This window comes from Pan paniscus, chromosome X (genome assembly GCF_029289425.2).
Source record: "Pan paniscus chromosome X, NHGRI_mPanPan1-v2.0_pri, whole genome shotgun sequence".
Lineage (NCBI taxonomy): Eukaryota > Metazoa > Chordata > Mammalia > Primates > Hominidae > Pan > Pan paniscus.
Window position 1 is genome coordinate 53,568,838 of NC_073272.2, and position 26,734 is coordinate 53,595,571.

A 26,734-nucleotide genomic window follows, 5' to 3' on the forward strand; every position below is an offset into this window, starting at 1 on the left:
ATTTCTCATAGCTAAAGTTAAGAGCTTGTGGTAAGGAAAAGAAAAGGGGAACTTGTGGAGTTTCATATTTTGATCACTGCACAGCTGTCAGAAAGACATGTTCCTGTGCTTTCTTCCTGCTCCTGGCTTTCTGCTTGTCACCTTGTAGTACAACCTCCTGTCTCTCTCCTCCATTGCTCCCTCATCTCCCCTGCCTCTGCCCTCTCTGTTTGCTGCCATCTATCTATCTATCTATCTATCTATCTATCTATCTATCTATCATCTATCTATCTATCTATCATCTATCTATCTATCTATCATCTATCTATCTATCTATCATCTATCTATCTATCTCCCTTTCTTTCTCTCTCTCTCCCCCTCCTTCCTGCATCATTTCAGTCCTCCAACTGGCTTTTCATTCCAACCTTCTCCTATCCATGCTTTCTCCTTCTATATTCCAGGTTTGGGACTCTTTCATCACTTTGCTCTCCCACACACATCTCTGTCTGTTTCCCCACTACCAGGGAAGCCAACATGTGGGAAGATCATCAGTACTTACATATATTCACCAGTCTCTCTGTCAAGCCATCCATCTTTTCCATTTGGTTTTTCAACTCATTCATTCATTCACTCATTCATGCCTCCAACAAACATATTTGAGATTCTAATATATAACAGGCACTGGACTAGGCAGGCCCTTAGGATATACAGTGGAGAAGAAAACAGACAATGATAACTTTCACCCTGGGGCTTTCACTGCAATGGGGAGAGAGATGTTTCAAAAAGAATCCCTCTAAAACTATGTATCATTATGACATATACTGGGATAAATGGTATAGAGGAAGTTTCCAGAGCACTAAGAGAAAGTAAAAGAGAAAAAATAATTTAAATTGAGGGTGAAGTGTTTTGTGGCCAGAAAATGCTATCATGAAGAAGTGACATTTAAGCTGAGGACTTGGAAATAAGCATGAGGTAGACAGGTGAACAGCAAAGAGGGTTACCAGTTCAGGCGTATTGGGAGCAAAACTGTAAAGTCAGTCGCTAAGACCAACAAGCATGGCTTCAACAGGGGACTAAGAGAAGGTCAGAATAATTCAGGCAAGGGGAGGGTGGGGATACGTTAGGGTCATAGTGTTGAGAAAATCATTTCCAACTCATATCACTGTTCTTGCCATTCTTTTAGGCAAGGCCCCGTTCTTGCTGCCATTCATTTATTTGATCCTTTTTGTTTGCACTCTCTACTCCCACTGTGCACTGCTCATCTAAATGTACCATTCTAATATGTTTATTATTTATCATTTTTCTTATGTGATAAAAACACGTAAAGTGTGACATGTGTTCTTGTTTTACGTAAGATTATTTTTAGATATATCATTATGCATATTATATAATATGATATATAGATAGATAGGGATATCCCATACTGTGTCTATTTTTTATTTTTTTAGAGATAGGGTCTCACTCTGTCACCCAAGCTGCAGTGCAGTGGCATCTTCTTAGCTTACTGCAGCCTGGAACTCCTTGGCTCAAGTGATACTCCTGCCTCAGTCTCCCAAGTGGCTGGGACTGGAGGCATGCCCCATCACACCTGGCTAATTTTTAAATTTTTTGTAGTGACTGGGTCTCACTATGTTGGTGAGGTTGATCTTCAACTCCTGGCCTCAAGTGATCTTCCTGCCTCGCCCCCACAAAGTGCTGGGATAACAGGCGTGAGCCACCACACCCGGCTTCTTTACATCTTTATTAATTATAATCGACATATGTTAGACTGAGCATATTTAACATATATGATCTAATAAGTTTTGGTATCACACCTGTGAAACAATCATTATAGCAATGATAATGAACACCTGTATTACAAACAAAAATATATCCTCGGGCTCCTTTGAAATTCCAGAATTTTAATAAACGTAATCTTACTCCCTGCACCCTTTTTTTTTGGTTTAGCTTCTTTCAGAGAGCATATTTTCAGATGCGTTTATGTTGTCATAAGTATCAACAATTCATTTCTTTTTAATGCACTGTAGTATTCCGTTGTATGGACATAGCACAATTTCATAATTCATCTCCCTGTTGATGGACACTTGGGTTGTCTTCAGGCTTTTGGCTATTACAAATAAATTTGCTATGAATATTCATAAACAAGTAATCATATGAAAATATATTTTCTTTTCTCCTGTGTATGTCTTGGAGTGGAATGGCTGGTTTATGGGAGGTGAATATTTAACTGGGTAAGCGACTACCAAACCAATTTCCGAAGTGTTTCCATCATTCAGAAGTTCCACATCATTGGTAGCACTGGGTATAATCGGTTATTTTAATTTCAATCATGCTCATGTATCTACGACAGTATTTAAATTTGATTTTAATCTGCATTTCCTGAATGATAAATGATGGTATCTTTTTGTGTGGTTGTTAGCCATCTGTGTATCTTCTTTGGTGAGGTAGTCTGTTGAAGTCTTTTCTCCATATTTATAGTTGAGTATTTGCCTTCTTATAATTGAGTTATAAGACTTCTTTATAGTCTAGAAGTGTCCTGTGTTGGATATAGATATATGAATTCTAAATATTTTACCACAGAGTGTGGATTTCTCTTTCAATTTCAAAAGAATGCCTTTTAAAGGCCAAAAACTTTAATTGTGGTGGAATCAAATGTATTAATTTTTCTTCTTTTATAGTTTGTGGTTTGGGTGTCTCATTTTGAAAATCTTTGCCAAAACCAAAAAGATGAAGAAAGTTGTAATTTCCTCAAAGAGGGCATTACATAAGGGTAAAGGGTTCAATTCAACAAGAAGGCTTAGCAATCCTAAATATATATGCACCCAACAATAGGAGCACTGGCACCTAACAACAGGATCATTCAGATTCATAAAACAAGTTCTTAGAGACCGACAGAGGGTCTTAGATAACCACAAAATAATGGTGGGAGACTTCAACACCCCACTGACAGTATTAGACAGATCATCAGGCAGAAAACTAACAAAGTTATCTGGGATCTGAACAGTATGCTTGATCAAATAGACTGAACAGACTATTCTACAGGACTCTACACCCCAAAACAACAGTATCTACATTCTTCTCATCTGCACATGAAACATACTGTAAAACTGAGCACACAATTGGCCATAAATCAATTTTCAGCAAAATAAAAAAAACCCGAAAAATTACCAACCACCCTCTCAGACCACAATACAATAAAAACAGAAATCAATACTAAGAAGATCATTTAAAACCATACAATAACAAGGATATTAAACAAACTGCTCCTGAGTGACTTTTGGGTAAACAATGAAATTAAGGCAGAAATCAAGAAATTCTTTGAGATTAATGAAAACAAAGCTGCCACATACCAGAATCTCTGGGACACTGCTAAAGCAGTGTTAAGAGGAAAGTTTTTAGTGCAAAATGCCCATGTCAAAAACTTAGAAAGATCTCAAATTAATAATCTAACATCATACCTAGAGGAACTAGAAAAACAAGAGCAAGCCAACCCCAAAGCTAGCAGAAAACAAGAAGTAACAAAAATCAGAACTTAACTGAATGAATTTAAGTTGCAAAAAACCATACAAAAGATCAATGAAACCAGGTGTTGGTTATTTGAAAGAAAAAATAAGACTGATAAACCCCTATCTAGACTAATTTTTTTAAAAAAGAGAGAAGATCCTAATAAACACACTCAGAAATGACACAGTGGACATTACCACCAACCCCAGAGAAGTACCGAAAAACCCCAGAGACTGTTAGGAACACCTGTATAGACACAAACTAGAAAACCTACAAGAAATCAATAAATTCCTCCCAAATCAATCAAATACACCCTCCCAAGATGGAGCCAGGAAGAAATTGGTTCCTGAACACACCAATAATGAGCTCTGAAATTGATTCAGTAATAAATAGCCTAACAACAAGAACAACAACAAAACAACTACAACAACAACAAGAAAAAAGGACCTGAGGAATTCACAGCTAATTCTACCAGATGTACAAAGAAGAGCTGGTGCTATTCCTACAGAAACTATTCCAAAAAAAAAAAAAAAACTGAGGAGGAGGGACTTCTCCCCAACTCATTCTATGAGGCCAGCATCATTTTGATACCAAAATCTGGCAGAGACACACACACAACAAAAGAAAACTTCAGGCCAATATCCTTGATGAACATCGATGCGAAAATCCTCAACAAAATACTGGCAATCCGAACCTAGCTGCACATCAAAAAGCTAATCCACCACGATCAAGTAGGCTCCATCCCCGGGATGCAAGTTTGGTTCAACATACGAAAATCAATAAATGTGATTCATCATATACACAGATCTAAAGACAAAAAACGTATGGTGATCTCAATAGATGCAGAAAAGGCTTTTGATAAAAGTTAACATCTCTTCATGGTAAAAACTCTCGATAAACTCGATATTGAAGGAACATACCTCAAAATAATGAAAATCCATCTGTGACAAACCCACGGCCAATATCATACTGAATGGGCAAAAGCTGGACGCATTCTCCTTGTAAACCGGCACAAGACAAGGTTGCCCTCTCTCATCACTCCTACTCAACATTGTACTGGAAGACCTGGTCAGGGCGACCAGGCAAGAGAAATAAATAAAGTGTATCCAAATAGGAAGAAAGGAAGCCAAACCACCTCTGTTTGCAGATGACATGATTCTATATCTAGAAAACCCCATAGTCTTGGCCAAAAAGCTCCTTCAGCTGATAAACAACTTGAGCGAAGTTGTAGGATACAAAATCAATGTACAGAGATCACTAGCATTCCTATACACCACCACCAACCAAACTGAGAGCCAAATCAGAAAGGCAATCCCATTCCCAATTGCCACACACACAAAAATAAAACACCTAGGAATACAGCTAACCAGGAAGGTGAAAGATCTCCACAATGAGAATTACAAAACACTGCTCAAAGAAATCAGAGCAGACATGAACATATGGAAAAACATCCCATGCTCATGGATAGGAAGAACCAATATCATTAAAGTGGCTACACTGCCTAAAGCAATTTATAGATTCAATGCTATTCCCATCGAACTACCAAGGACATTCTTCACAGAGCTAGAAACAATTATTTAAAAATGTACATGGAACCAGAAAAGGAGCCCGGATAGCCAAGGCAATTGTAAGCTAAAAGAACTATACTGCAAGGCTACAATGACCAAAACAGCATGGCACTGGTACTGGCACAAAAACATGCACATAGACCAATGGAACAGAATAGAGAGGCCATAAATAATGTCGCACATCTACAACCAGCTTTTTTTTTTTTTTTTTTTTTTGACAAAGCTGACAAAAACAAGCGGTGGGAAAAAGACTCCATATTCTATCAATGGTGCTGTGATAACTGGCTAGCCATATGCAGAGGATTGAAGCTGGACCCCTTCCTTACACTATCTACAAAAATCCACATGAGATGGATTAAAGGCTTTAATGTAAAACCCAACACCATAAAAACCCTGGAAGACAACCTAGGCAATACCATCCTGGACATAGGAGCAGGCAAAGATCTCATGACAAAGGCACGAAAAGCAATCACAGCAAGAGTAAAAATTGACACATGGGATCTAATTAAACTTAGAGCTTCTGCACAGCAAAAGAAACTATCAACAGAGTAAACAGACAACCTACAAAGTGGGAGAAAATTTTTGCAACACTATTCATCTAACAGAGGTCTGATATCCAGCATCTATAAAAAGCCTAAACAAATGCACAAGAGAAAAACAAACAACCCCATTAATAAGGGGGCAAATGACATGAACAGACACTTCTCAAAAGAAGACATACATGTAGCCAAGAAGTATATGAAAAACAGCTCAATATCGCTGATCATTAGAGAAATGCAAATCAAAACCACAATGAGATACCATCCCATAACAGTCAGAATGTCTGTTACTAAAAACAAAAAATAGCAGATGCTGGCGAGGTTGCCAAGAAAAGGAAACCCATATACACGGTTGGCGGGAGTGTACATTAGTTCAACCATTGTGGAAAGCAGTATCGCAATTCCTCAAAGAGCTAAAAGCAGAACTACCATTTGACCCAGCAATCCCATTACGGGGTATAGAGCCAGAGGAATATAAAGCATTCTACCATAAAGACACATGCACCTGGACTATTCACTGCAGCACTGTTCACAAGAGCAAAAACGTGGAACCAACATAAATGCCTATCAATGACAGACTGGATACGGAAAATGTGGTGCATATACACCATGGAATATTATGCAGCCATAAAGAAGAACAAGGCCATGTCTTTTGTGGGAACAGGCATGGAGCTGGAGGCTATAAGCTCAGCAAACTAACGCAGGAACAGAAAAGCAAATCCCACATGTTCTCACTTAGAATTGGGAGCTAAATGATAAGAACTTATGAACACAAAGAAGGAAACAACAGACACTGGGGTCTCCTTAAGGGGGAGGGTGGGATGACGGAGAGGAGCAGAAAAGAGATAACTCTTGGATAGTGAGTTCAATACCTGGGTGATGTAGTCATGTGTGCAACGAACCCCCGTGACACGTGTTTATCTATGTAACAAACCTTCACATGTACCCCCAAACATAAAAGTTTTAAAAAATATTACAGTGCAAGTCTATTGATGATCAATTCTTTCAACTTCTGTATGTCTAAACACCTACTATTTTAACTTCATTTGAAAAGATATTCATTGAGTATAGACTTAAGAGTTGACATTTATTTTTATTTCACGATTTTAAAGATGGTGTGCCACATGACTTCTGACTTGCATATTGCTAATGAGAAATGTGCTGTCATTCTTCTCTTTGGACATCTAAATGTTTCTTATGGTTTTCTTCTGATTTTCTAGTTACTTAGGAGAAAGGGTAAATCTCTGGGCGAGCAGATAGGTAAAATGTCAGGAATGCACACCATGGATTCTCTGTGCATAGCACCTTGCACATACTTTAGATTATGCGTGGCAACGTGGAGGCCTCCTGAAAGCACAGGGCTCGGTGAAAAGAAAATTAAGAAATCCGGTGGATACTTTTATTTCCAGCCATGATGGATTAACAGGAACCGGACTTACCGTCTCGCCTAAATACCTACAAACCAAAAAAATTATAAGGCTTAACGTCATGGCACCACCTGCATATGGGACAGTGATCCCTGAGAGAAAGGGAACCTGACCAGGTGAGCCCTCTGATCGCCCAATTCCACCAACTTCTTGCCCGGATAGAGTTTGCAGGCTGCAGCACAGGGGAGCTGAACACAACAGAGCCCGGTGGACCGTCTGAGTGAAGGAGACAGAGTTGAGAGCTCAAGAGGTCCATAGGACCAGAATTTGCCGGGAGTAATGGAGAGGAGACAGCTGCACAGAGAGGCAGCTCTGGAGACCCTTCAGAGCTTGCCCTTCTGGATGCAGCGTATCAGAAACGGGGAGTGGTGATCGATGACTCCCAGTTTCTGGAGTGAGTGGTTGTGTGGATAATGGCGCCATTTACTGAGACTGTGAAGATGGGTTGGGGGAGGGGGGGAACAGGAGCGATGGGGATGTGTGAGTGTATGGGAGGAGTGAGTATACCAAGTGACCAGTTTTGGACAGGCAAACCATGAAGAGCCCTTGAGACTTCCAAGTGGAGATGCCACGTAGGTGGGTGAATGTATGTACTTGGACCTCAAAAGTGAAGTTCAGACTGGGGTTGTAGATTTTTTGGAGTGATTAGCACGTAGCACTTTCTGAAGGCTTTCGTTTGTAGGGTGTGTTCCTCTCCCGCAGAGGACATGTTACAGGGGAAGGGCTAAAGAGGCACAAGCAGCTGACAGGAGAGATTGATATATAACAGCTGGAGAAAACCACAGAGCCAGGCAGAATGGATACTGGTCAGCGGAGAGTAAAAGCTGCAGTCCTAGCAATACCTTCCATTCATACACAGGGGTCCTGGTGAGGCTGACATAAAAACAAATATAAAAATCTACTACGAATTTTACAAACAGTCCAGGTTCGACTGCAGATGAGACCACAGCATTTTCTGCCTCAAAAGACATCCAAGTGGAGATGTCACGTAGGCAGGTGAATGTACTATGCACTTGGACCTCAAAAGTGAAGTTTGAACTGGGCTTGTAGATTGTGGAGTAATTAGCTCAGACACACAGGTGTCTAATTGTCCTGGCGGACACCAGGAGGGTCTCAGCGGCAGCGTGATTGTATCGCTGATAGGGAAGAGGCCTGACAATCTGAGTAGAGAGTGGACCCGGTGGAGCAATTCTCATACCTGGATGGACCCACATAGAGCCGCAGAGGCTGGGGGCGAGGCGGGGGGAGGCTCTGTCTCCCTGTGTCCTGAATGCGGAGCATGAACTTAGGCCTTCTACAGCACAAACCTTGCTTCTTTGGGACAGATGCTGGGGTGGGGGAGGCCTGTCACTCAGACGGAGGAGGCGGTGCCTCTGTCCCCAGGCCAGCAGGAGCAGGAGGTGGACTTTGGAGTCCGGAAGACCCAGGTTCAAATTTTGCATTTTCTGTTTCCTGGCTCTGTGGTCTAGTTCATGCAATGTGTCTGTGCCTCAGCTTCCTGATACGCCAAATGGGGATGCTGACATCCACTTCCCAGCGCTGCTGTGAGAGGAAGAAAAGCCCCAGCACAGATACCTCTGTGACATACAAGCTGCATAAAGGGTAGCTGAGGAAGCAGATGTTCCCAGTATGTCTGGGGGCCAGAGAGTTGGCTAGTGGAGAAGCACACAAAGCGAAGTGCCATCCTCTGGCCATGTCCATTTCGTAGCCCCGCAGGTTGAGGATTTCCACTTGTTGCAGTTAGAGACCCAGCTTATTAATTGTGAGACCTCACTAATTGTGACCTAAGGGGTCGTGCCGGGGAAACGGGGCGTAGTGTATCCCAGACCAGGCTGGAGGAGTTTGGGTGAAAGGGCAGGGCAGGACAGAGAAGCATTGTGCAAAAGTGGGGGGACTGAGAAGAGATGATTGGGTGGGTCGAGCTGCACTGCAGGGTATGAGTGTGCGCGCCCGCGGTAGGAGGAGGAGGAGGAGGAGAGGTGAAGTGGATCTGGCGGGAAGAGCCCCCCCCACCCTACCTTCGACCCCACCGCCCACCCACCCGCGGAATCGCATGCGCACTGGAGACCTGGAGGAAAGGGCTTTTGTTGGGAAAGCGGGCGGGCTGGAGGGGTCCGCGCATGCGCAGGCTACCCAGCCGCGGGGGGTGCACGGAGAAAAGGGGCGGGGTGGTCCGGGCTGCTGTGCTGGCAGCAGTAGGCGAGGGCGCGGCTGCGGGGTTCCTGGTGCTGAGGACGGACGCCATTGGAGCCCCCGAGAAGGTAAGGATCCAGCCCCAGACAGGACCGGGAGAGGGCGAGTGGAACCCGACACGCTGCGCCCTCCCTCCGCCTCCGGATCTGAACAAAGCCCAAGCACTCAGAACCGGAACCCCATTAGACCCAAGGTCTAGATAGGAGCCCCCATCACCATCAGACCCAGGCGCCCCGATCTGAGCCCTACTGAAACCGGAGCCCAGGATCCTCACCCCTTTAGCAGACCCGTGTGCTCCGAGCTGAGCTCCCTTGGACCTGAGGCCCCACCCCCACCCCAACCACTCCTAGATTACTCGAACCGAGCTGACCGCTTGCCCCCTTCCTGGAGTGCCCAGTCCTCGCGTTTGAGATCTGCAGCGCTCCGACTGGAGCCTCACCTAGGTCTGAGGCCCCCACTCCATCCGCCTCTAGTGCTCGAGTCTGAGCCCCACCTAGGCCCCCCGCCCGGACCTAGCCAAAGGTCCCTGGGGTTCTGTTTCGCAGAGCTTGCGGCTTGCCACTGTCCCTGTTGTCTGAGCTCTCCCATCTGCTCCCCCTTCATCCCGGTCCCCTTCTCTGGCCCGTAAATCCAAACCCTTTGTTTCTCTCTTCCCCAATGCATCCCCTTTGGGACTCTTCGGACCCCAGCCCTCCAGAACACCCCCTAGTCAAATCTAGCCGCTGGGATGGCGAGCCTGCCCATCCTAAACTCCGCTTTCAGTGCGGCGCCTCCTGCGACCTCCTCTGTCCCTTTCCTTGGGCTCTGTCCCTGACCAGGTCTACCCCATCAGAAAGCCAAACCGTCTCCCCCCCCCTCCTCCCCCCCCGGCCCCCTACTGCCTAATATTGCCTAGTAACCTGATGATTGTCGCCCCTCACCTCCCGGGAGATCCCGCCTCCCATTGGATCCCGCCCCCTCCCCCTGCAGCTGCTTCACCCTCCCTCTCAGGCTGAGCTCTCATCTCCCTGGGACCCGCAGCATGGCTGAGGGAAGCTTCAGCGTGCAATCGGAAAACTACAGTGTTGAAGACATGGATGAGGGTAGCGACGAAGTCGGGGAGGAAGAGATGGTTGAAGGCAACGACTATGAAGAATTCGGTGCGTTTGGTGGCTATGGCACCCTCACCAGCTTTGACATCCATATCCTCAGAGCCTTCGGAAGCTTGGGTCCAGGCCTTCGCATCTTATCGGTGAGGCCCCTTCCTGGACACCTGCTGGCCTGGGCCTTTCCCCTGTGAATGGGGGAGGGAGGAGGGGGGAGCAAGGAGGGTTGTGTGGGAAAGGACTGCCCAGCTTCCCAAGCCTTCCCTCCCCTGCTCGGAAGAAGAAGATTTGGGAAGGTCTTGGGGTGTTCAGGGCTGACTGCTGGGAAGAGGCTGGCCAGCACAGGGAAGCTAACACAAGTATGTCGTCGAGTGGCCTGCCTTCCCCAACCCCTCTCTCTGGCCTTGCAGAATGAGCCCTGGGAACTGGAAAACCCTGTGCTGGCCCAGACCCTGGTGGAGGCATTGCAGCTGGATCCGGAAACACTTGCCAATGAGACGGCCGCCCGTGCTGCCAACGTAGCCCGTGCCGCCGCCTCCAACCGTGCGGCTCGGGCCGCTGCTGCCGCTGCCCGTACCGCCTTCAGTCAGGTGGTCGCTAGCCACCGGGTGGCCACGCCGCAGGTCTCAGGAGAGGATACCCAGCCCACGACCTACGCCGCCGAGGCTCAGGGGCCCACCCCTGAGCCACCCCTTGCTTCTCCGCAGACCTCCCAGATGTTAGTCACCAGTAAGATGGCTGCCCCCGAGGCTCCGGCAACCTCCGCACAGTCCCAGACAGGCTCCCCGGCCCAGGAGGCTGCTACTGAGGGCCCTAGTAGCGCCTGTGCTTTCTCTCAGGCTCCGTGTGCCAGGGAGGTGGACGCCAACCGGCCCAGCACAGCCTTCCTGGGCCAGAATGATGTCTTTGATTTCACTCAGCCGGCAGGTGTCAGTGGCATGGCCTTCCCGCGCCCCAAGAGACCTGCCCCAGCCCAAGAGGCTGCCACAGAGGGCCCCAGTGCTGCCTCTGGTGTGCCCCAGACGGGACCTGGCAGGGAGGTGGCAGCCACCCGGCCCAAGACCACCAAGTCGGGGAAGGCGCTGGCCAAGACTCGGTGGGTGGAGCCTCAGAATGTTGTGGCAGCAGCTGCTGCCAAGGCCAAGATGGCCACGAGCATCCCTGAGCCGGAGGGTGCAGCTGCTGCCACTGCTCAGCACAGTGCTGAGCCCTGGGCCAGGATGGGAGGCAAGAGGACCAAGAAGGTGAGATCCCCCTGCCCCCTGCCACCTCCACACCCCCTTGCTCCTGTCCTTTCCTTCTCCTCCCTTTCCTGCTCCTCTCCTCCCTCTCCTCTCCCCCTTCTTCCTCTCTTCTCCTCTTTCCCCTCCTTCTCTCCTCACCTCCCCTCTCCTCCCCTCCTCTCCTCTCAGCTAGTCCATGTTTCTCCAACACAAGTTTGCTGAGCATGTTTTCACTCCACGTAGTCCCTACCCTCAGGACTGGTGGGAGAAGAGGCTGGCTCAGTGCCTGGCACTTAGTAAGCACGCAGCACATGCCAGCCGCTGCTGGTACTGCTCTCATTTCCAAGAGCCTGCTACGGGTGAGGTGCGTGCCGGGTGCTTTGGCACGGGGAGCCTGGTAGCCCTGGGTCTCTCCTCTCTCAAATGATACAGTCCAAGCACCTGGATGATGAGTATGAGAGCAGCGAGGAGGAGAGAGAGACTCCCGCGGTCCCACCCACCTGGAGAGCATCACAGCCCTCATTGACGGTGCGGGCTCAGTTGGCCCCTCGGCCCCCGATGGGCCCGAGGTCCCAGATACCCTCAAGGCACGTACTGTGCCTGCCCCCCCGCAACGTGACCCTTCTGCAGGAGAGGGTAAGAAGCCCACCCTCCCCCATCTCCTTCCTCTCCTCCCTTGTGGGCCACGTCTCTGCTGTCACCCATGCCTTGACCTCCCCGCGTGTTCCTCCTTCTCCAGGCAAATAAGTTGGTGAAATACCTGATGATTAAGGACTACAAGAAGATCCCCATCAAGCGCGCAGGTAGGCAGCCTGTGCCCCCTTCACCATCCCCTAGTCTGTGGGCATCCCTTTGCTTGCGTGCCACGGCTGGTCCCTCCATAGCCACAGGACGGGGTCCTGGCTGCGTCACCCTCGGCAGGGCTGACCAAGGGGCTACAGCTCTATGACCCCTGCTCAGCCCAGGTGCTTTCTCCAACTCTTCCCCCTCCTGCAGACATGCTGAAGGATGTCATCAGAGAATATGATGAACATTTCCCTGAGATCATTGAACGAGCAACGTACACCCTGGAAAAGGTGGGTGCAGGATGGGAGCAGCTCTGTGGGGGAAGAGCGGGCATGGGGGTGCGGTGACCCTGCAGCCCCTCAAGGCCCAGTCTCTGGAGCCATCTCTCACCTCTCCGACTCTGAGCTTCCACTGCACTGGCAGTTTGACTCGTGCTTCCTGCCCTCGGCTTCTCTCTCTCATGCTCTCTGAGTGTCTCGCCGTCTGGCCAGGTGGGTCTCATCGCCTCTGCCAGCGTCAGCTCCCACAGCGAAGGTCTTCCGTGTGCTGTCTTCTTCTGCCCTCGCTCACGAGTTTGCATTCCTTGCTGAGGAGCAGTTCTAACCCGGAATCACTGTCTGCCGGCAGGATGCCCAGCATGGGGTTTGGATCTCACACTCTGTTTTCTCCCCCACGTAGAAGTTTGGGATCCACCTGAAGGAGATCGACAAGGAAGAACACCTGTATATTCTTGTCTGCACACGGGACTCCTCAGCTCGCCTCCTTGGAAAGTAAGAAAGGGAAAGCGGGTCGTGGCCTTCCTCGGTGGTGTCCCTTCCCTGCCCACACCCCTTCAGTGAAGCAGGAAGACGGGGCTTGAGTGCGGCGCACGGCTCCCACACACAGCGAGGGCTGCCTGGTGACTGCTGGATGAAAGGAATGATAGCCTGGGGTGAGGCCTTGCTGCCATCAGTTCTCCCCAAGCTGCTGCCGGGCTTTATCCCCAAAGCTTCGGAGGAAAGTGCCTCTTCCTCCCGCCTCTTCCTCCTGCCTGCCTGGCCTGGGCCCGGCAGAGCTGGCCTAGGGGAGAGCTTCCTCTTCAGTGTAGGTGCTGATGTGGAAGGGGCAGGAAAGGTCTGGAGCCATCTCTGGGCACACGTTTGCCATTTGCAGAGCTTCGGCTCCCTGCCTCGCCCTGTCCTCTGCAGAACCCTGTCAGGGAAGTGTTAGTACCCATGTTTTATAGAGGAGGCGATTAAGTCTCAGGCGGAGGTGCGAATGGTCTGTCAGCAGCTAGTGAACTGTGCCTGTCCTGGGAAGAGTTCCCCTCAAGCTGGGAAACCTGAGAGAGGCTAGTTGGGAGAGCCTGGTGGTGTCTCTCAGGCAAATAGCTGCTAAACAGGATTTCTCTTTCCACACCTTTAGAACCAAGGACACTCCCAGGCTGAGTCTCCTCTTGGTGATTCTGGGCGTCATCTTCATGAATGGCAACCGTGCCAGCGAGGGTGAGTGGCTGGACCTGCAACTGGGGGGCTGCCCATAGTCTCATCTTCTGGGTGCCAAACTCTCGTACCTCCTCTCCCCTCGCAGCTGTCCTCTGGGAGGCACTACGCAAGATGGGACTGCGCCCTGGGTATGATTGGCCTCTCCAGCTCCTCCCCTCGGTGCTATCCTCTGGCCAAAGAGGTCCTGGGATTGCAATAGCCTGGTGGTCTGGCGCAAGGGCGTGGGGTGCCCTGGGCTCGGTAGAGAGCAAAGGATCTCACCAGGGCGGATGGGGAAGCGGTGCTGGACGCTGCTCAGCCCTCTCTCTGCTCTGTGGCCCCAGATGACATCTAAGAGAGACAGTCAGAGTCAGGGGTTCCATCAAATCCCTACCTGGGGCGTCCCTGACCAACAGTCCTCTGGCCTCTGCTGCATGCCCAGGCCTCCACAGCGACTCCCCGGGGGCTGGGAAGTCATAGTCATGCTAGGGAGGGCCCCTGCCACCGTCTCTGCTCATGTATTCCTTTCCTTGCCCTCAGGGTGAGGCACCCATTCCTCGGCGATCTGAGGAAGCTCATCACAGATGACTTTGTGAAGCAGAAGTAAGTATCACCTGAGCTAACTGCGGCTCTCACTCGAGCATCCTTTGTGTGCTGGTCTGGCTGAGAAAGCAGTTCCCTATCCCAAATCTTCAACTGGAGGGATGGGTGCCTCTGACCTGGGAGTGAGTGGCAGTGGGGGTATGCGAGTGTGTGGGGAGCCGAAGGCCAGGGCGGTCTTGGGAAAAGGGAGCTCACGTCACCTGAGAACACGGTGTGGGGTGTGAAAACGGCCGCCATCACCTTGAGCACCTGCCCTGTAGACTGACACAAGAGTTCCCCCTGGTTTACACCTAAGGAACCCGGAGCTCAGAGAGGAGACGCCTCTGAGCATGGCTCCCAGCTGGTAAGGGCCTCAGCCCAACTCTCCTGATTTTCAGGCCAGGGGCCACCCTCTCCCCGTCCCTGGAGGACTTGCCAAAGCACAGGCGCACATGCACACCAACAAAGGGTCAGGACTTGAGGAGGATGCCTGGAGCACGCTTCTCCTGGCTGACTGTTTCTTCCTCTCCAGTCGTTTCCTCTGGTGGGCCTCTCCAGGGCTCCGCCGGGGTGTGGCCAAGACCCTCGAGGTGGGGTGTGCTCAGAGCAGGGGGCCTGAAGAATGGCTCCTCTGTTTACAACACACCCAACAGGAAGCTGGGGTCATCGTGATGAGGGGCACAAACTTGTGGCCTCCCTACAGACAAACGCCCTACATGTGGCCCCCCTGCACCTCCGCATGGCTTCCGGGGAGGACCAATGGCAAAAGGCTTTGAAGGCCTCACTTTTGCAGGCAGAAGTCCTGGGAGTGGGTTTGGGAATGAGTGAAGGGCTGGAGGGGCAGGACAGTCCTCTTCCAGGAGCTGAGCTGCGGCATCGGGTTGAGGAGGGGCCCCCTGGAACCCATCCGTTCAGCAACAGGTCTGCTTGGCTAGAAGCAAAGTTTACTTTCCTCTCATGCCAAGGTACCTGGAATACAAGAAGATCCCCAACAGCAACCCACCTGAGTATGAATTCCTCTGGGGCCTGCGAGCCCGCCATGAGACCAGCAAGATGAGGGTCCTGAGATTCATCGCCCAGGTAAGGGAGAGCCTCTGTTGGGTGCCCGGCACCGGGGGTGGTGCTCTCCACACCTTGCTTGTTTCTTGGTCGAGGCCTCCTTCCCATTACCCCGTATTCCAGTGAGGGTACCAAACACTCACAGAGGCACCTGAGCACCCTACACAAGGTCACAGATGGGGCAAAATCCCAGGTCTGGCACAGGAGAGTAGGAGCCCCCAGTCCCTGTGGTCCTGATTTTTGCCATCATTGCACAAAGCACACGGGAGGGGGTGAGGCGGGCCGCGGGTGCTCAGCCAGTGTGGGGTAGCTCTGTGTCTATGCTTGCCCTTTTCCTCCTCAGAATCAGAACCGAGACCCCCGGGAATGGAAGGCTCATTTCTTGGAGGCTGTGGATGATGCTTTCAAGACAATGGATGTGGATATGGCCGAGGAACATGCCAGGGCCCAGATGAGGGCCCAGATGAATATCGGGGATGAAGCGCTGATTGGACGGTGGAGCTGGGATGACATACAAGTCGAGCTCCTGACCTGGGATGAGGACGGAGATTTTGGCGATGCCTGGGCCAGGATCCCCTTTGCTTTCTGGGCCAGATACCATCAGTACATTCTGAATAGCAACCGTGCCAACAGGAGGGCCACGTGGAGAGCTGGCGTCAGCAGTGGCACCAATGGAGGGGCCAGCACCAGCGTCCTAGATGGCCCCAGCACCAGCTCCACCATCCGGACCAGAAATGCTGCCAGAGCTGGCGCCAGCTTCTTCTCCTGGATCCAGTAAGAGTTTCGGTAGAGAAATGAGACTCTGCAGGAGGGCTGCGGAGGGGGGTGAGATGTCAGAGGGAGGGCCGGGGTGGGGGCGCTGGGGGCAACGGCAACAGCATGGACGGACACTTATTTTGTTACGTACACCCCTCCCTGGTTCGCGTGTGTCCACGGATGTTGTCACTTTGGTTTCTTGTGCTTTTATAGGCACCGTTGACGAACTGCAGCGATCTTACTGGCCAAGCCAGAGCGCCTCCTCTCAGATTCCTTCTCGACACAGCACCCTAGGCGGCTTCTTCCTGTCAGTCGGAGGTGGCATGCAAGATGAAGCTCTCTTTGCTCTTCCTGCTTTCATTTTGTGCTTTTCCTTGTGCTTTCATGTTTTGGGTATCAGTGTTACATTAAAGTTGCAAAATTAATTTGGATGTTTCTTCCTTTACCTGCACACCCATTGCTATACCTGGCCACGCTTGGGCTTGTAGCAAGGAAACTTCTTCAGGCTCTCTGGGGTAGGTGGGCCCCACCTCTGCCAAAAAGGCCCACGGGGACAGGTGGGATGCTGGGAGGTGCGGAGGTGGGTTACGCCTGAGTGCGTGAGCAGGAGTTTGGAGAGGCCCCAGTGCTCATCGTTATGTGATTTTCTACAAGCCTTGCTCAGCAGCCCCAGGGACATGGCAAGAGTGGGGGCCAGAGCAGGGGCGGGGTGGAAAATTGCAGCTTGGTGCCACTGCCCCTCCCGCCGAGGGACAGGGTCCAAGGCTCTCACCAGGACCCACCTCCCACACCCCCTCCTTGGAGATGATGTTCCGGAACCCTTGGCTCATCATCCACACAGTTCAGGACCCCGTCCTCGGTACAGAGTCTGACGGACAATGAGGTGGGCCCCGCAGTGACGTTCGCAGCCCTCCAGTGGGTACAAGGAGGGGCCGTGATTGCTGAGGGAGCAGGATGTAATAAAAACAACGCACGGTGCACGCGTACACAGCCCCTTGCCTGTGACGGAACGGCGGCCTGTTTGGAGCTTCACAGCCCTTCTCCCCCAGCAGCAGGGCTCTCCCAGTGAGGACAACACCAGGCCTACCTAGGTCCTGGTGTGTTCAAGGGCTGGGTGATGTCTGGAGGGGTCTGAGGTAGGGCTGCACATGCTTCAGGTACAAGACGGTGAGGGCAGAGACAGTTTGGTCTCCTGGGAAGGGCTCAGTGGCAGGCAGGGACAGTGTCCAGGGCTTCTGGAGTTCCCCGGTAATGTCCAGGGTTTGGGAGGACAGAGCCCTAGATAAGGAGGGAAAACATAGCAGTGGAAGGCTCCCTGTTTCCCACCCCCTCACCCAGCCCCAGCCTCTGTTTCCCCAGGAGGGGCTGCCATCTCCGCCACGGCCAGATCCTGACCCAGACCGGGCTACCTAATTTGGGAGGCCCAGTGGAAAATGAAAACACGAGTCTCCTTGTCAAAAACTATGAAGGATTTCAAAACAACAACAGCAGAGCATGGAGCCACATGGGGAGCCCTGGTGAGCATCAGACTGCATTGGTTGCACACCCCAGAAGCTGTCCGTCAGAAAGGCTTTGGGTGGGTCTCCGTGTTGGCTGCCGCTGTGATTTCTGCTTCTCTGGTGCTTGGGTCCATGCTTGGCCACACTGACATTCTGGGACTCTGACAGAAATCCAGTCCCAAAGTTTTACTGGAACACACACACACACAAACACACACACACACACACACACACACACACACACAATGGAGTCCCCTTCCCTTTATGTCTCCTGGTTTGTGGTCTGGGCTGTGGAAGAGATGAGGGATGCCTGGGACTCCACCACCCCTGGCGTCATAAATTTAATGCTATTTGGCTGGAACCTCCCCGGACACCCTTGTGCACATAGCGGGCACATGCCTGTCCTTGGATCAGGGTGGGGGTAGTCACCATAAGCCACAGGAGTGAGTTTGAACACTGTGTGCGGAGGGCACTTGAGATACGGAAGTTCCACCGGAAAGGAACAGGAAGCAGCCCTCGGAGGCGGGGTGCTGGCCAGGTCACGGCCTCCTCAGGCCTCCAGGCTTGCTGGACACTCTCCCTTTCACATCACCTTGCTGCGGTGGGGCCTCACCAGGGACCCACTCCCCCTACCCTGTAGGGGCAGCGCTGAGAGCACCTGGGAAGAGTGGAGGAGAGCAGGGAGGCGAGAGCACCCTGGTGGGAAATGGGGGTGGACTGGACTGCGCGTCCTGCAGAAGGGTCAGACCGGCCACCCTGGAGATGGCCACCACCTCACTCACATGGCAAACAGGAGACCCAGGCAGGTTTCCCCCCTGCCCCCGGCCTGGGGCCTTCTGCAGACCCCGCACTGCAAAGGCCCACAGTCCATGTCAGCAAGTGTTTTCTGAGGCCCTGCTGTGTCAGTGGACAGCACTCACAGCCTTCTCCCAGCTTGGCCTGCTCCGTCTGATCACCCCTGCCCCAGGCCTGGCGATGGACGAGCATTCGTGCATTCACTTGTTTCCAGTTATTGACATTATGCATAAAGTTGTTCTGAATATTCATGTACAATTTCTCATCTGGGCCTATGTTTCTGTTTCTCGGCCAAGCCCGAGAGGTGGGGGCAGTAAGGCCATTTCATGGTCTCAGCCAACTGAGGCTCCGAGAGGGAAGACGCTCTCCCCAAGTCACACAGCCAGGAAGTGGCAGAGCACAGACTTGAACCCGGGACCCTCTGAGGCCAGGGTGCGTGCACTGGGCCCTGCTGTCGGCCGCCCCTGCCATCCAGGGTCTTGCAGTGTCCTGGGGGTGATACACCCACCTGCTGGGCACTCTCTCCTGACACCCACCCTCGCACCCACGTGCACATACCACTCCCCATCTCCCTTCATTGTGCATGATTCGCTACCCCTCACGGCTTCCCTGAACGACAGGTTCCACCCTAGGTTTCTGAGGCCTGCCACCGCCCTCCCAGCCTCCTGAGACATCAGGTTGGGTGCTTTCCTTCCTGGGCATCCATCCTGCTGCTCCTCCTTGTTTTTGTCGTCATCAGGCCCTGGGCCAAGGGCGTTTTGCCCACTACCTCGTGACACCCTCAAAGATCGTCTGAGCTACTACTGTGCACTTGAGGAAACAGACTCAGAGAAGGGAGGTGACTTGCCTGAGATCTCTGACCCAGCTTTGCCGCTGCCTCCACTAGTGACCTTGGCCCAGCCTCTTCTCTTGACCAGTTGCATATCGTTCCGTGTTGCATGTGAAGAACCATTCACATGGTTTGCACATTGATTATCATTTGTCGTCTTAATACTGAATTATAAGAGTGCTTTTTTGCGTGCAAACTTTTCCATTGTCGGGTAGTATATATTGCAAACATTGCCGCAATGAATGGTTTGCTTTTTCATTTCGCTAATGATGAAAAGCCAGATTTCTAAATTTGATGAAATTCACTTAAGGTGTTTTTGCATGGCTATTGCTTTCTGTGTCATAGCTATAAGAGTCCTTCGCCTACAGCAAGTTTTTCAAGGCTTTATCCTGAATTCTCTTCCAGAGGTCTTATGCTTTAGCTTTTTTGTTGACATTTAGGATCTTCACAAACTTCAGAAGTTTGAAATCATACCAATTATCTTTTCTGACCACAATGGAATGAAACTAGAAAGCAATACCGGAAGGAGAATTGAAAAAGTCACAAACAGGTGGAAATTACAACACTCTCTTCAACAACCAGTGGGTCAAAGAACAGACCACAAGGAAATTAGAAAGTATCTTGAGACACATGACAATGAAAACACCACATACCACAACTAAGGAGATGCAGGGAAAGCAGTGTTAAGAGGGAAGTTTATTGTGGTAAATCCTTACAGTGAAAAAGAAGAAAGATCTCAAATCAACAGCCTATCTTTGTGTTTCGAGAACTAGCAAAGGAAGAACAACGTAAACCCGAAGTTAGCAGAAGGAAGGAAGTAATAAAGATTAGAGCACAAATAAAGGAAATGGAGAATAGACAAATAATAGGAAAAAAAACAATGAAACTAAGAGCTGGTGTCTCTGAAAAGGTCAACATAGGTTAAGCAGATTAAGAAAAAAACAGAGAAGGGTCAAATAACTAAAATCAGAATGACAGAGGGGCATTACAATTGTTACTACAGAAATAAAAAAGATTATAAGGAGAAGACCAGGAACAACTATACCCCAACAAATTTGATACTTTAGAAGAAATGGATAAATTCTGAGAAACATACACGCTGCCAAGACTGACTCCTGAAGAAATAAAAAATCTCAGCAGATCTCGACAACTCATAAGGAGACTTAACCAGTATTCATCAACCTCCCAACAGAGAAAACCACCGCAGGACTAGAGGGCTTCAGTGGAGAATTCTACTAAACATTTAGAGAAGAATTAGGACCAGAAACACACACACACACACACACACACTTCCCAAAAGAATGTTTGTGCATACATATTCAACAAAAGTCTAGCACACCGAGTTCAACAACACATGAAAGGCCCATGACCACGTGGGATTTATTTGTGGAATGCAAGGAAGTTTCGATCAATGAAAATCAACTAATTTAGTGTACGGCATCAACAAAATGAAGGACAAAACCACATGATCGGCTCAATTGATGCACTAAAAGCATCTGACAAAAGTCAACCCCCTTCGTGATAAAAACACTCAAACTCCTTGAAACAGAAGGAAACAACCTCAACGTCACAAAAGTCCTATGTAAAATACTCATTGTGAACACTGTACTCGATGGCGAAAGAGTGAAAGCTTTTCCTCTAAGATCAGGAGCAAGACAGAGATGCCCGCTTTTGCTACTTCTTCTCAACATAGTCCCGGAAGTTCAGAGGGCAATTAAGCAAGAAAATGAAATAAAAGGGCATCCTTTTTATTTCACTTCATTTTATTTTTAGAAAAGGCATCCTTTTTATTTCCTATTTTCTAAATAACCCATAGCTCAAGGAAAACATCACCAATGAAATCACAAAGTATTTTGAACCTGATGAAAACTTATGGGATGTATTTTAATTGTCTAGATTGCATGAAAAAGAAAGGCACAACATTTGCATCTTTCTTAACCATGTTGAACAACAGATTAAACCTGAAGAAAGCCAAAGAAATGAAATAACGATAAAAGTACAAATCAGTTAAAGATAAAACAACACAGCCAGAGGTGGTTTTTTGAAAAGATGATGTGATTAAGACATGCCTTGTGTAGGCCTGAACAAAAAGGAGAGAAATCATGAAGCAACCCGTGTCTGGAGTGGCTAAGGAGACATCACTATGGGCAATGAAGGCATTAAAGAGATCATTATTCAAAACCATGAGCAACTTTATGCCCACAAACGTGAAACTTTGGATATAATTTACACATTTCAAGAAAATACAACAAAATGACAGAAAACAGACTAAACATCTGAATTGTCCTACAAATTCTAAACGGGCGGAATCTGAAGGAAACAACAGCAACAGCCACAAGAACCTACGGACTCTGATGCTGCCACCGATTAATTCTACAAAACGTTTGTGAAGGAAGGAATATCAATCTTACCTTCTTGCCAAGTAACATAAAAAACGGGAAATGCTTCCCATCCCGTTTTATGAGGGAAAAACCTTAAAGGGCATGGTAAGAAATGAAATGCACAGGCCTATCTTTTACATAAGCACAGAAGAAGAAATCTTGAATAAAGCATTAGCAAAACAAATCAGTTAAATCTCCAAAAAGGAAAACGTATCACAAACAAGTCAAGAGTATTCTAGAAATGAAGCGGTTCAGTGCTTGAAAAATCTATCTCTCAGAAGTAATGTATGAAGGAGAAAAAATATGATATTCCCTACAGACGCAGGAAGGGTATTTCATGGGTTTGATTTTTTTTAAATGACCATGCACTTATGATAAAACCTCTTAGCCAACTACGAACAAAAGGGAACTCTCTTGATTCCGTTGGAATATATTTTAAAAGCCTACAAAAACAACGATACTTACGGGTGACATGTTGACAGCTTTCCCTCTGAGATCAGGGGGGGAAAAAAACCAGATACATCCACTGTCACCACTTACAGTGCCATGAAGGAAGAAAAAGTAATCAAAGCAGTCCTGCAAGCACAGCCTTAAATGCATACGCATGTTAACCAAAGGACATCCTTGTGAACGTGCACCACAATAATAACACTAACACTCCAGCGCTGGAAACTACTGAAGAGCCCATTAGAAATAAAAGGCATGAATAAATTGTGGCATCGTCATACAATTCAAAACACTGCGCAGGAATGCAAAGAAACGAAATTCAGCTACACAGCACGACAAAAGTGAATAGCAAGGAGAAAAACCTAATGTTGCCAAGAGAAACCCGGATTATAAAATACGTACTGTACTGATTCTACTCATGTGTAATGCGCTCACAAACAGGCAGGATTATCGTCAAGTGTTAAAAGTCACAAGAGTGGTTAGATTTGCTGAGGTGGAAGACAAGAGTGACTGGCATGAGAGTGCTTTTGAGCTGCCGGCAATACACTACACCATTTCTTAACCCAGATCGTAGGGGATCAGACGTCCCTGTGGAACCATTTACTGAGTGGTACCCTCATTTTGCGTGCAACTCCATTTTTGTATTATATTCCATTACAGCGTACATAGAGATATTTAAATGAATACTATCCCAGGAATGTCCATAAACAATGGATTCTTCAGCGATTTGTATATTCTCTGACCACAATGCCACAATGGGATCTAGAAATTAATAACAAAAGATCATTACAAACCCCCGTATATGTTTGTAAATTAAGAAACATCCTCCTAAGTAACCCATGGCTCTAAGAAAAACTAACGTTGAAATAAGAAAATATTTTGAGCTTACTAATGAAGCAAACTCCAGAGGTCTTTGCCTGCCAATATTACTAAGTCTCCTCTCTGGGGAAGTTTAGATTACACAGGAAGACTCTCCTGCATCTCTGAGAAGGGGCAAGATGCCAGCAATCTGGACGCCAAACTCCAGCGGAGGTGAGGGACTGAAGATTGCTGTAGACAGCAACTGAAATCCCTACGCCGGGTTGGGATGTATGCCTTGAAGTGAGCCTGAAGTTCCAAAGCCCATAAATCTGCTGGTTCATGCTCTGCAGAGAGTACATTTGTCCGCCATCTCCCAGAGTGGGGGGAGAGCGATTTGTCATGCTACGAGGAGCTGAGAGGGGATCTGGGTGTCTAAGTGATTTGTAAATACACTTTCTAGAGCAATCGTGCAATTTACAGCCCCCACCATTACCAACAACGTGCCGGGATACGTGGCAATGCCAGTGTTGCAGACAGTTGGAAGGTCTGGTGAGAGGGGATAAGTCAGTTGCTTTCCTGCCGTCCTCACTGCCAGTTGATGCTCAAGCTCTCTTGGCAACACAAGTGAGACTCCGTCTGTAAAAAAACAAAACATAAACAAAAAATTAACATGTACTCCCAGCTACTCTGGAGGCTGTGGCTGGAGGATCCCTTGAGCTCAGCAGTTCGAGGCTACAGGGAGCTATGATCATACCACTGAACTCCAGCCTGGGCGACAGAGCGAGAACCCCCCCACACCCTCAAAAAAGATCAAGCTCTCTTAATCAGCTAAGTCAGTGTCACTCACCTGTTTCCTTCTCATCTTCTGCTACTTTCTTTCTCTTGTCTCCTCAGCCAGTTTCTTTGTCTTTATGGGGTAAAGCCTTAGGAGAAAAGGATGCAGCCAGGAAAGAGGGAGGGGGAAGAGAGGTGAGAAGTGAACGTGAGAAAGAGAAGGGGTGAGTGAAGTACATGACCAAAGGTGCCCTGGGGAAGCTGGGAGCAGGAACAAGGGTCCCCGGGCGAGTTGAAACTACCCCTCATGCTCTTTGGTCTGTTGGGTGCTCAGGTTGCAGGAAATGGGCATCCGGTTGGACTTCATGAGAACTCACACCTTGGGGTGTGGAGGGCAGGACACCATGAGAGGAGTCCCACCCTGCTGCAAAAGATAGAAGAGGAGAGTTGCCCCCAACATAAAAGGGAAGGCAGTGACAGAAAGAGGCAAGCAGAGGATGGTGGATGGCAGAACAAGGACTATCATCAATGACATTTTCTTCACTGAGCCCACCCCAGAAATGAGCTCCCTTCCTGTGCGCTCTCACAGCTCCTTGTCGTTGAATCTCGTATCACTGATGGTAATTTGCAGAGGAATAATTAAGTTGGTGATTCACTTTAGGATGTACTGCCCTCCGAGGCTGAAAGCTAAACACATAGAGCCCACGTTACGCCCAGTACCACTTAAGGAACTAAGGATTAGTCACTGGGTGAGTATCAGGGGAGGGGAGGGGAGGGCGGGGAGGGGGAGGGGAGGGAACGGCATAGAGAGAAGGAAAAAGCAAAATGAGGGGGAAAACCAGGGGAGGACAACATGAGAAAGGAAAGAGGGAGAGAAAGGGCAGTGAGGGATATGGGAACTCGGAGGGAGGACAAAGGGAAAGACAAGGCATGGAGGAGAGAGAGCAGAGAGGGGAGATGAGAGGTGATGACAGAGGCTGAAGTGAGGTAGGAAGAGAGAGGAAAGAGGAAAGGAGTGTAGAGGAAATGGATGAGGGAGTAAAGAGAAAGGAACAAGGGGAGAGGTCCTTTACCAAAGGGTGATTGATGAGCAGGGGGCAAGAAGAAGGGGCAGCGAGGGAGAAAGGGTAAAGAGGAGAAAACTGCCAGCTTTGAGAACTCTACCCTGCCCCTGGAAAGAGGGGATCCCCATCCCAGGTCAACCTGGGGCTCCCCATGGGACTATCTCAGAGGGAGGAGCTGGATAAGCCAAGAAAGAGCAAAGGGTGCACGGGACCACTCTTGCCTTGCTGCATGTGTCATTCAGGGCCTTCCCACCCAAACAGGGGGACCGGTCACATCAACAGCCACCTCTGCTGAATCCAAGCTCTGCACCGGATCCTCCTTTCCCCTGCCAGATACGGGTTTCAACAAGCAAATTTAAGGGAATCACTCCCCTTCCTGGGATCCCTCCCTGACTGTATCAGTTGCAACCCCTTTCATGGTCACAGAGGCCTGGCCTCTCCCACAAGAACCCTATGGGCCAGCCAGTGCGATGCTCTGTACATCGTATCTGTTCAGGATGAAGCCTGTGTGTGTGTGTGTGTGTGTGTGTATATGGGGTGGGGGTGTGTGGGATGTGTGCGTGTGTGTGTGTGTGTACTAATAATCAGAAGGATCAATATATCTGTGGGAATTGTGAATTCTTTCGATGTGACTGCCTTGCTAGAATCCCCTCTCCCAGGGGCCTTTATTTCAAGGACCAACTCTGCTTTTCTCCCACAGCCCAATGAATGCATCAGACACTCAGCTTCAGTTCCCATGGCAACAGGGGCTAATGGCCTAGAGACTAAAGATGAGACAAAGAGAAACGCAGAGAAATGTGCGTGTTCTGTCTTCCTCTGAGGTACGCAAGCCCCTATTCAGGGATTGAAAAGAACATTTGCTTTAGTTCTACCCTGCCCTCCCCTCAATGCTGGGTGGAGGAGGGCAGAAACGCAGACGGGCCTGACATGAATCCAGAATTTCTACATCCTCTCAATGCACCTGCACGGTTTGGAGACAGGCTTCTTTGTCCCCGAGCCATCATGTTACCAACAATGTATTGTACCTGCAAACCATGCCTGTGGAACCTAGGATTCCTGCTACCCCAACTCACTTTCCTCTTTACCACCCTCTAGCCTCTATCATAGTAGGGGAGTTTTTTCAGTCATTCCTATTTTCTGACAGAAAGTTCCAGCCAGCCCAATTTCAGAAGCGCTGTCTCAGGAGGGCTTCCTGATCCTTCCTGCCAGAGTCACACAGGACACACCTCCTCCCTCTTCTCCTCTGTGGCCTGGGAGACCTCCGCCCAGACCATGGGACAAGTTCCTAGGGCTCCCCCTTCCTGCCACACTCCTGTTCCGCCAGGGCCTTGGGGAGACTCAGACGAGGGAGGTTTCTGATAGTCTCCCACTTCTGGAAGCAGCCAAACTAATGAGAGGCCTCTTGCCTGCCCCTCTTCCTGAGAAGCCCACCACCTCCTGTGTATTGACTCCCCTTACCAGAGGCTGGACAAACAGCGTGCCAGGCCCGACATGAGACGTCCCACACTATAAATTTGTGATAAACAACAACTCAAAAGCTGGGCATATGCCCCCAACTTTCCCTCCCTTCTTTCCATTTATTCCAGTGAGTCTCAGAAGTCCCTTTGTCCAGCTGCACTCTCCTCTCCTGGGACCCAGCTGCCCTCCATTTCCCATGTCCTGGAACCCCTCAGTCCAAAATATCTAAGTAAACTCGTCTTCACTGCAATGTGCAACCCACACCCACAGCCGTGCCCTACGCCAGAAGGAACCACATGAAGTTCTGCCCATCTTCCTGACCTCCACGGATGTTGCGTGACATCCAGTCTCCTCTGGGTCAGGGGGTTTGTCTCATATGCACTCCTGAGTGCCCACCTGCCAGTGACTCCCCTGTGTTTCACACCCCTCTCGGGGAATCTCAGATCCACTCGGCTCCTGGTCTCTGTCTGGATGACCACGACCAGTTTCCCTTGGAGAAGGACCAATGGGGAATGGCAATGC

The 26,734-nt window shown here is 49.4% G+C and overlaps 1 protein-coding gene, 1 long non-coding RNA gene and 1 other non-coding gene across 6 annotated transcripts in view; 2 read left to right on the top strand and 1 right to left on the bottom strand.

Moving 5' to 3' along the window:
- The first annotated feature begins 9,101 nt into the window (after window positions 1-9,101).
- Window positions 9,102-16,589, top strand: LOC100969655 (melanoma-associated antigen D4). Of its 4 annotated transcripts, none has more exons than XM_055106352.1 (13): window positions 9,102-9,278; window positions 10,231-10,441; window positions 10,706-11,539; window positions 11,951-12,154; window positions 12,258-12,321; window positions 12,515-12,594; window positions 12,983-13,074; window positions 13,709-13,788; window positions 13,874-13,916; window positions 14,308-14,370; window positions 15,315-15,429; window positions 15,752-16,182; window positions 16,378-16,589. In XM_055106352.1, the coding sequence occupies exons 2-13, from the start codon at window positions 10,232-10,234 to the stop codon at window positions 16,385-16,387; spliced, it is 2,226 nt and encodes a 741-aa protein (XP_054962327.1). In that variant the 5' UTR covers window positions 9,102-9,278; window position 10,231; the 3' UTR covers window positions 16,388-16,589. The 4 variants fall into 4 exon arrangements, with proteins under 4 accessions (XP_054962327.1, XP_054962325.1, XP_054962326.1 ...); XM_055106350.1 differs by having other exon boundaries at window positions 9,109-9,278; window positions 10,201-10,441; XM_055106351.2 differs by having other exon boundaries at window positions 9,127-9,278; window positions 10,180-10,441.
- On the top strand, window positions 14,942-15,069 carry LOC117977767 (small nucleolar RNA SNORA11). The gene has a single exon (XR_004668948.1). It is a non-coding gene; the product is annotated as a small nucleolar RNA SNORA11 (small nucleolar RNA).
- Window positions 16,590-22,891: 6,302 nt separating the features above from the next.
- LOC134729833 (uncharacterized) overlaps window positions 22,892-26,734 on the bottom strand; it is a 68,350-nt gene continuing 64,507 nt past the window's right edge. Inside the window, exons 2-3 of the long non-coding RNA XR_010111318.1 lie at window positions 23,764-23,839; window positions 22,892-23,552 (exon numbers count right to left, since the gene is read on the bottom strand). This is a non-coding gene — a long non-coding RNA (uncharacterized LOC134729833). The remainder of the gene's footprint in view (window positions 23,553-23,763; window positions 23,840-26,734) is intronic.

Bases quoted from the DNA above. Each gene is read 5' to 3' on its own strand.
- LOC100969655 (XM_055106352.1), top strand. From the start codon at position 10,232: ATGGCTGAGGGAAGCTTCAGCGTGCAATCGGAAAACTACAGTGTTGAA. The intron at 12,322-12,514 runs GTAGGCAGCCTG...CCCCTCCTGCAG, and splicing joins GATCCCCATCAAGCGCGCAG to ACATGCTGAAGGATGTCATC. The intron at 14,371-15,314 runs GTAAGTATCACC...TCTCATGCCAAG, and splicing joins GATGACTTTGTGAAGCAGAA to GTACCTGGAATACAAGAAGA.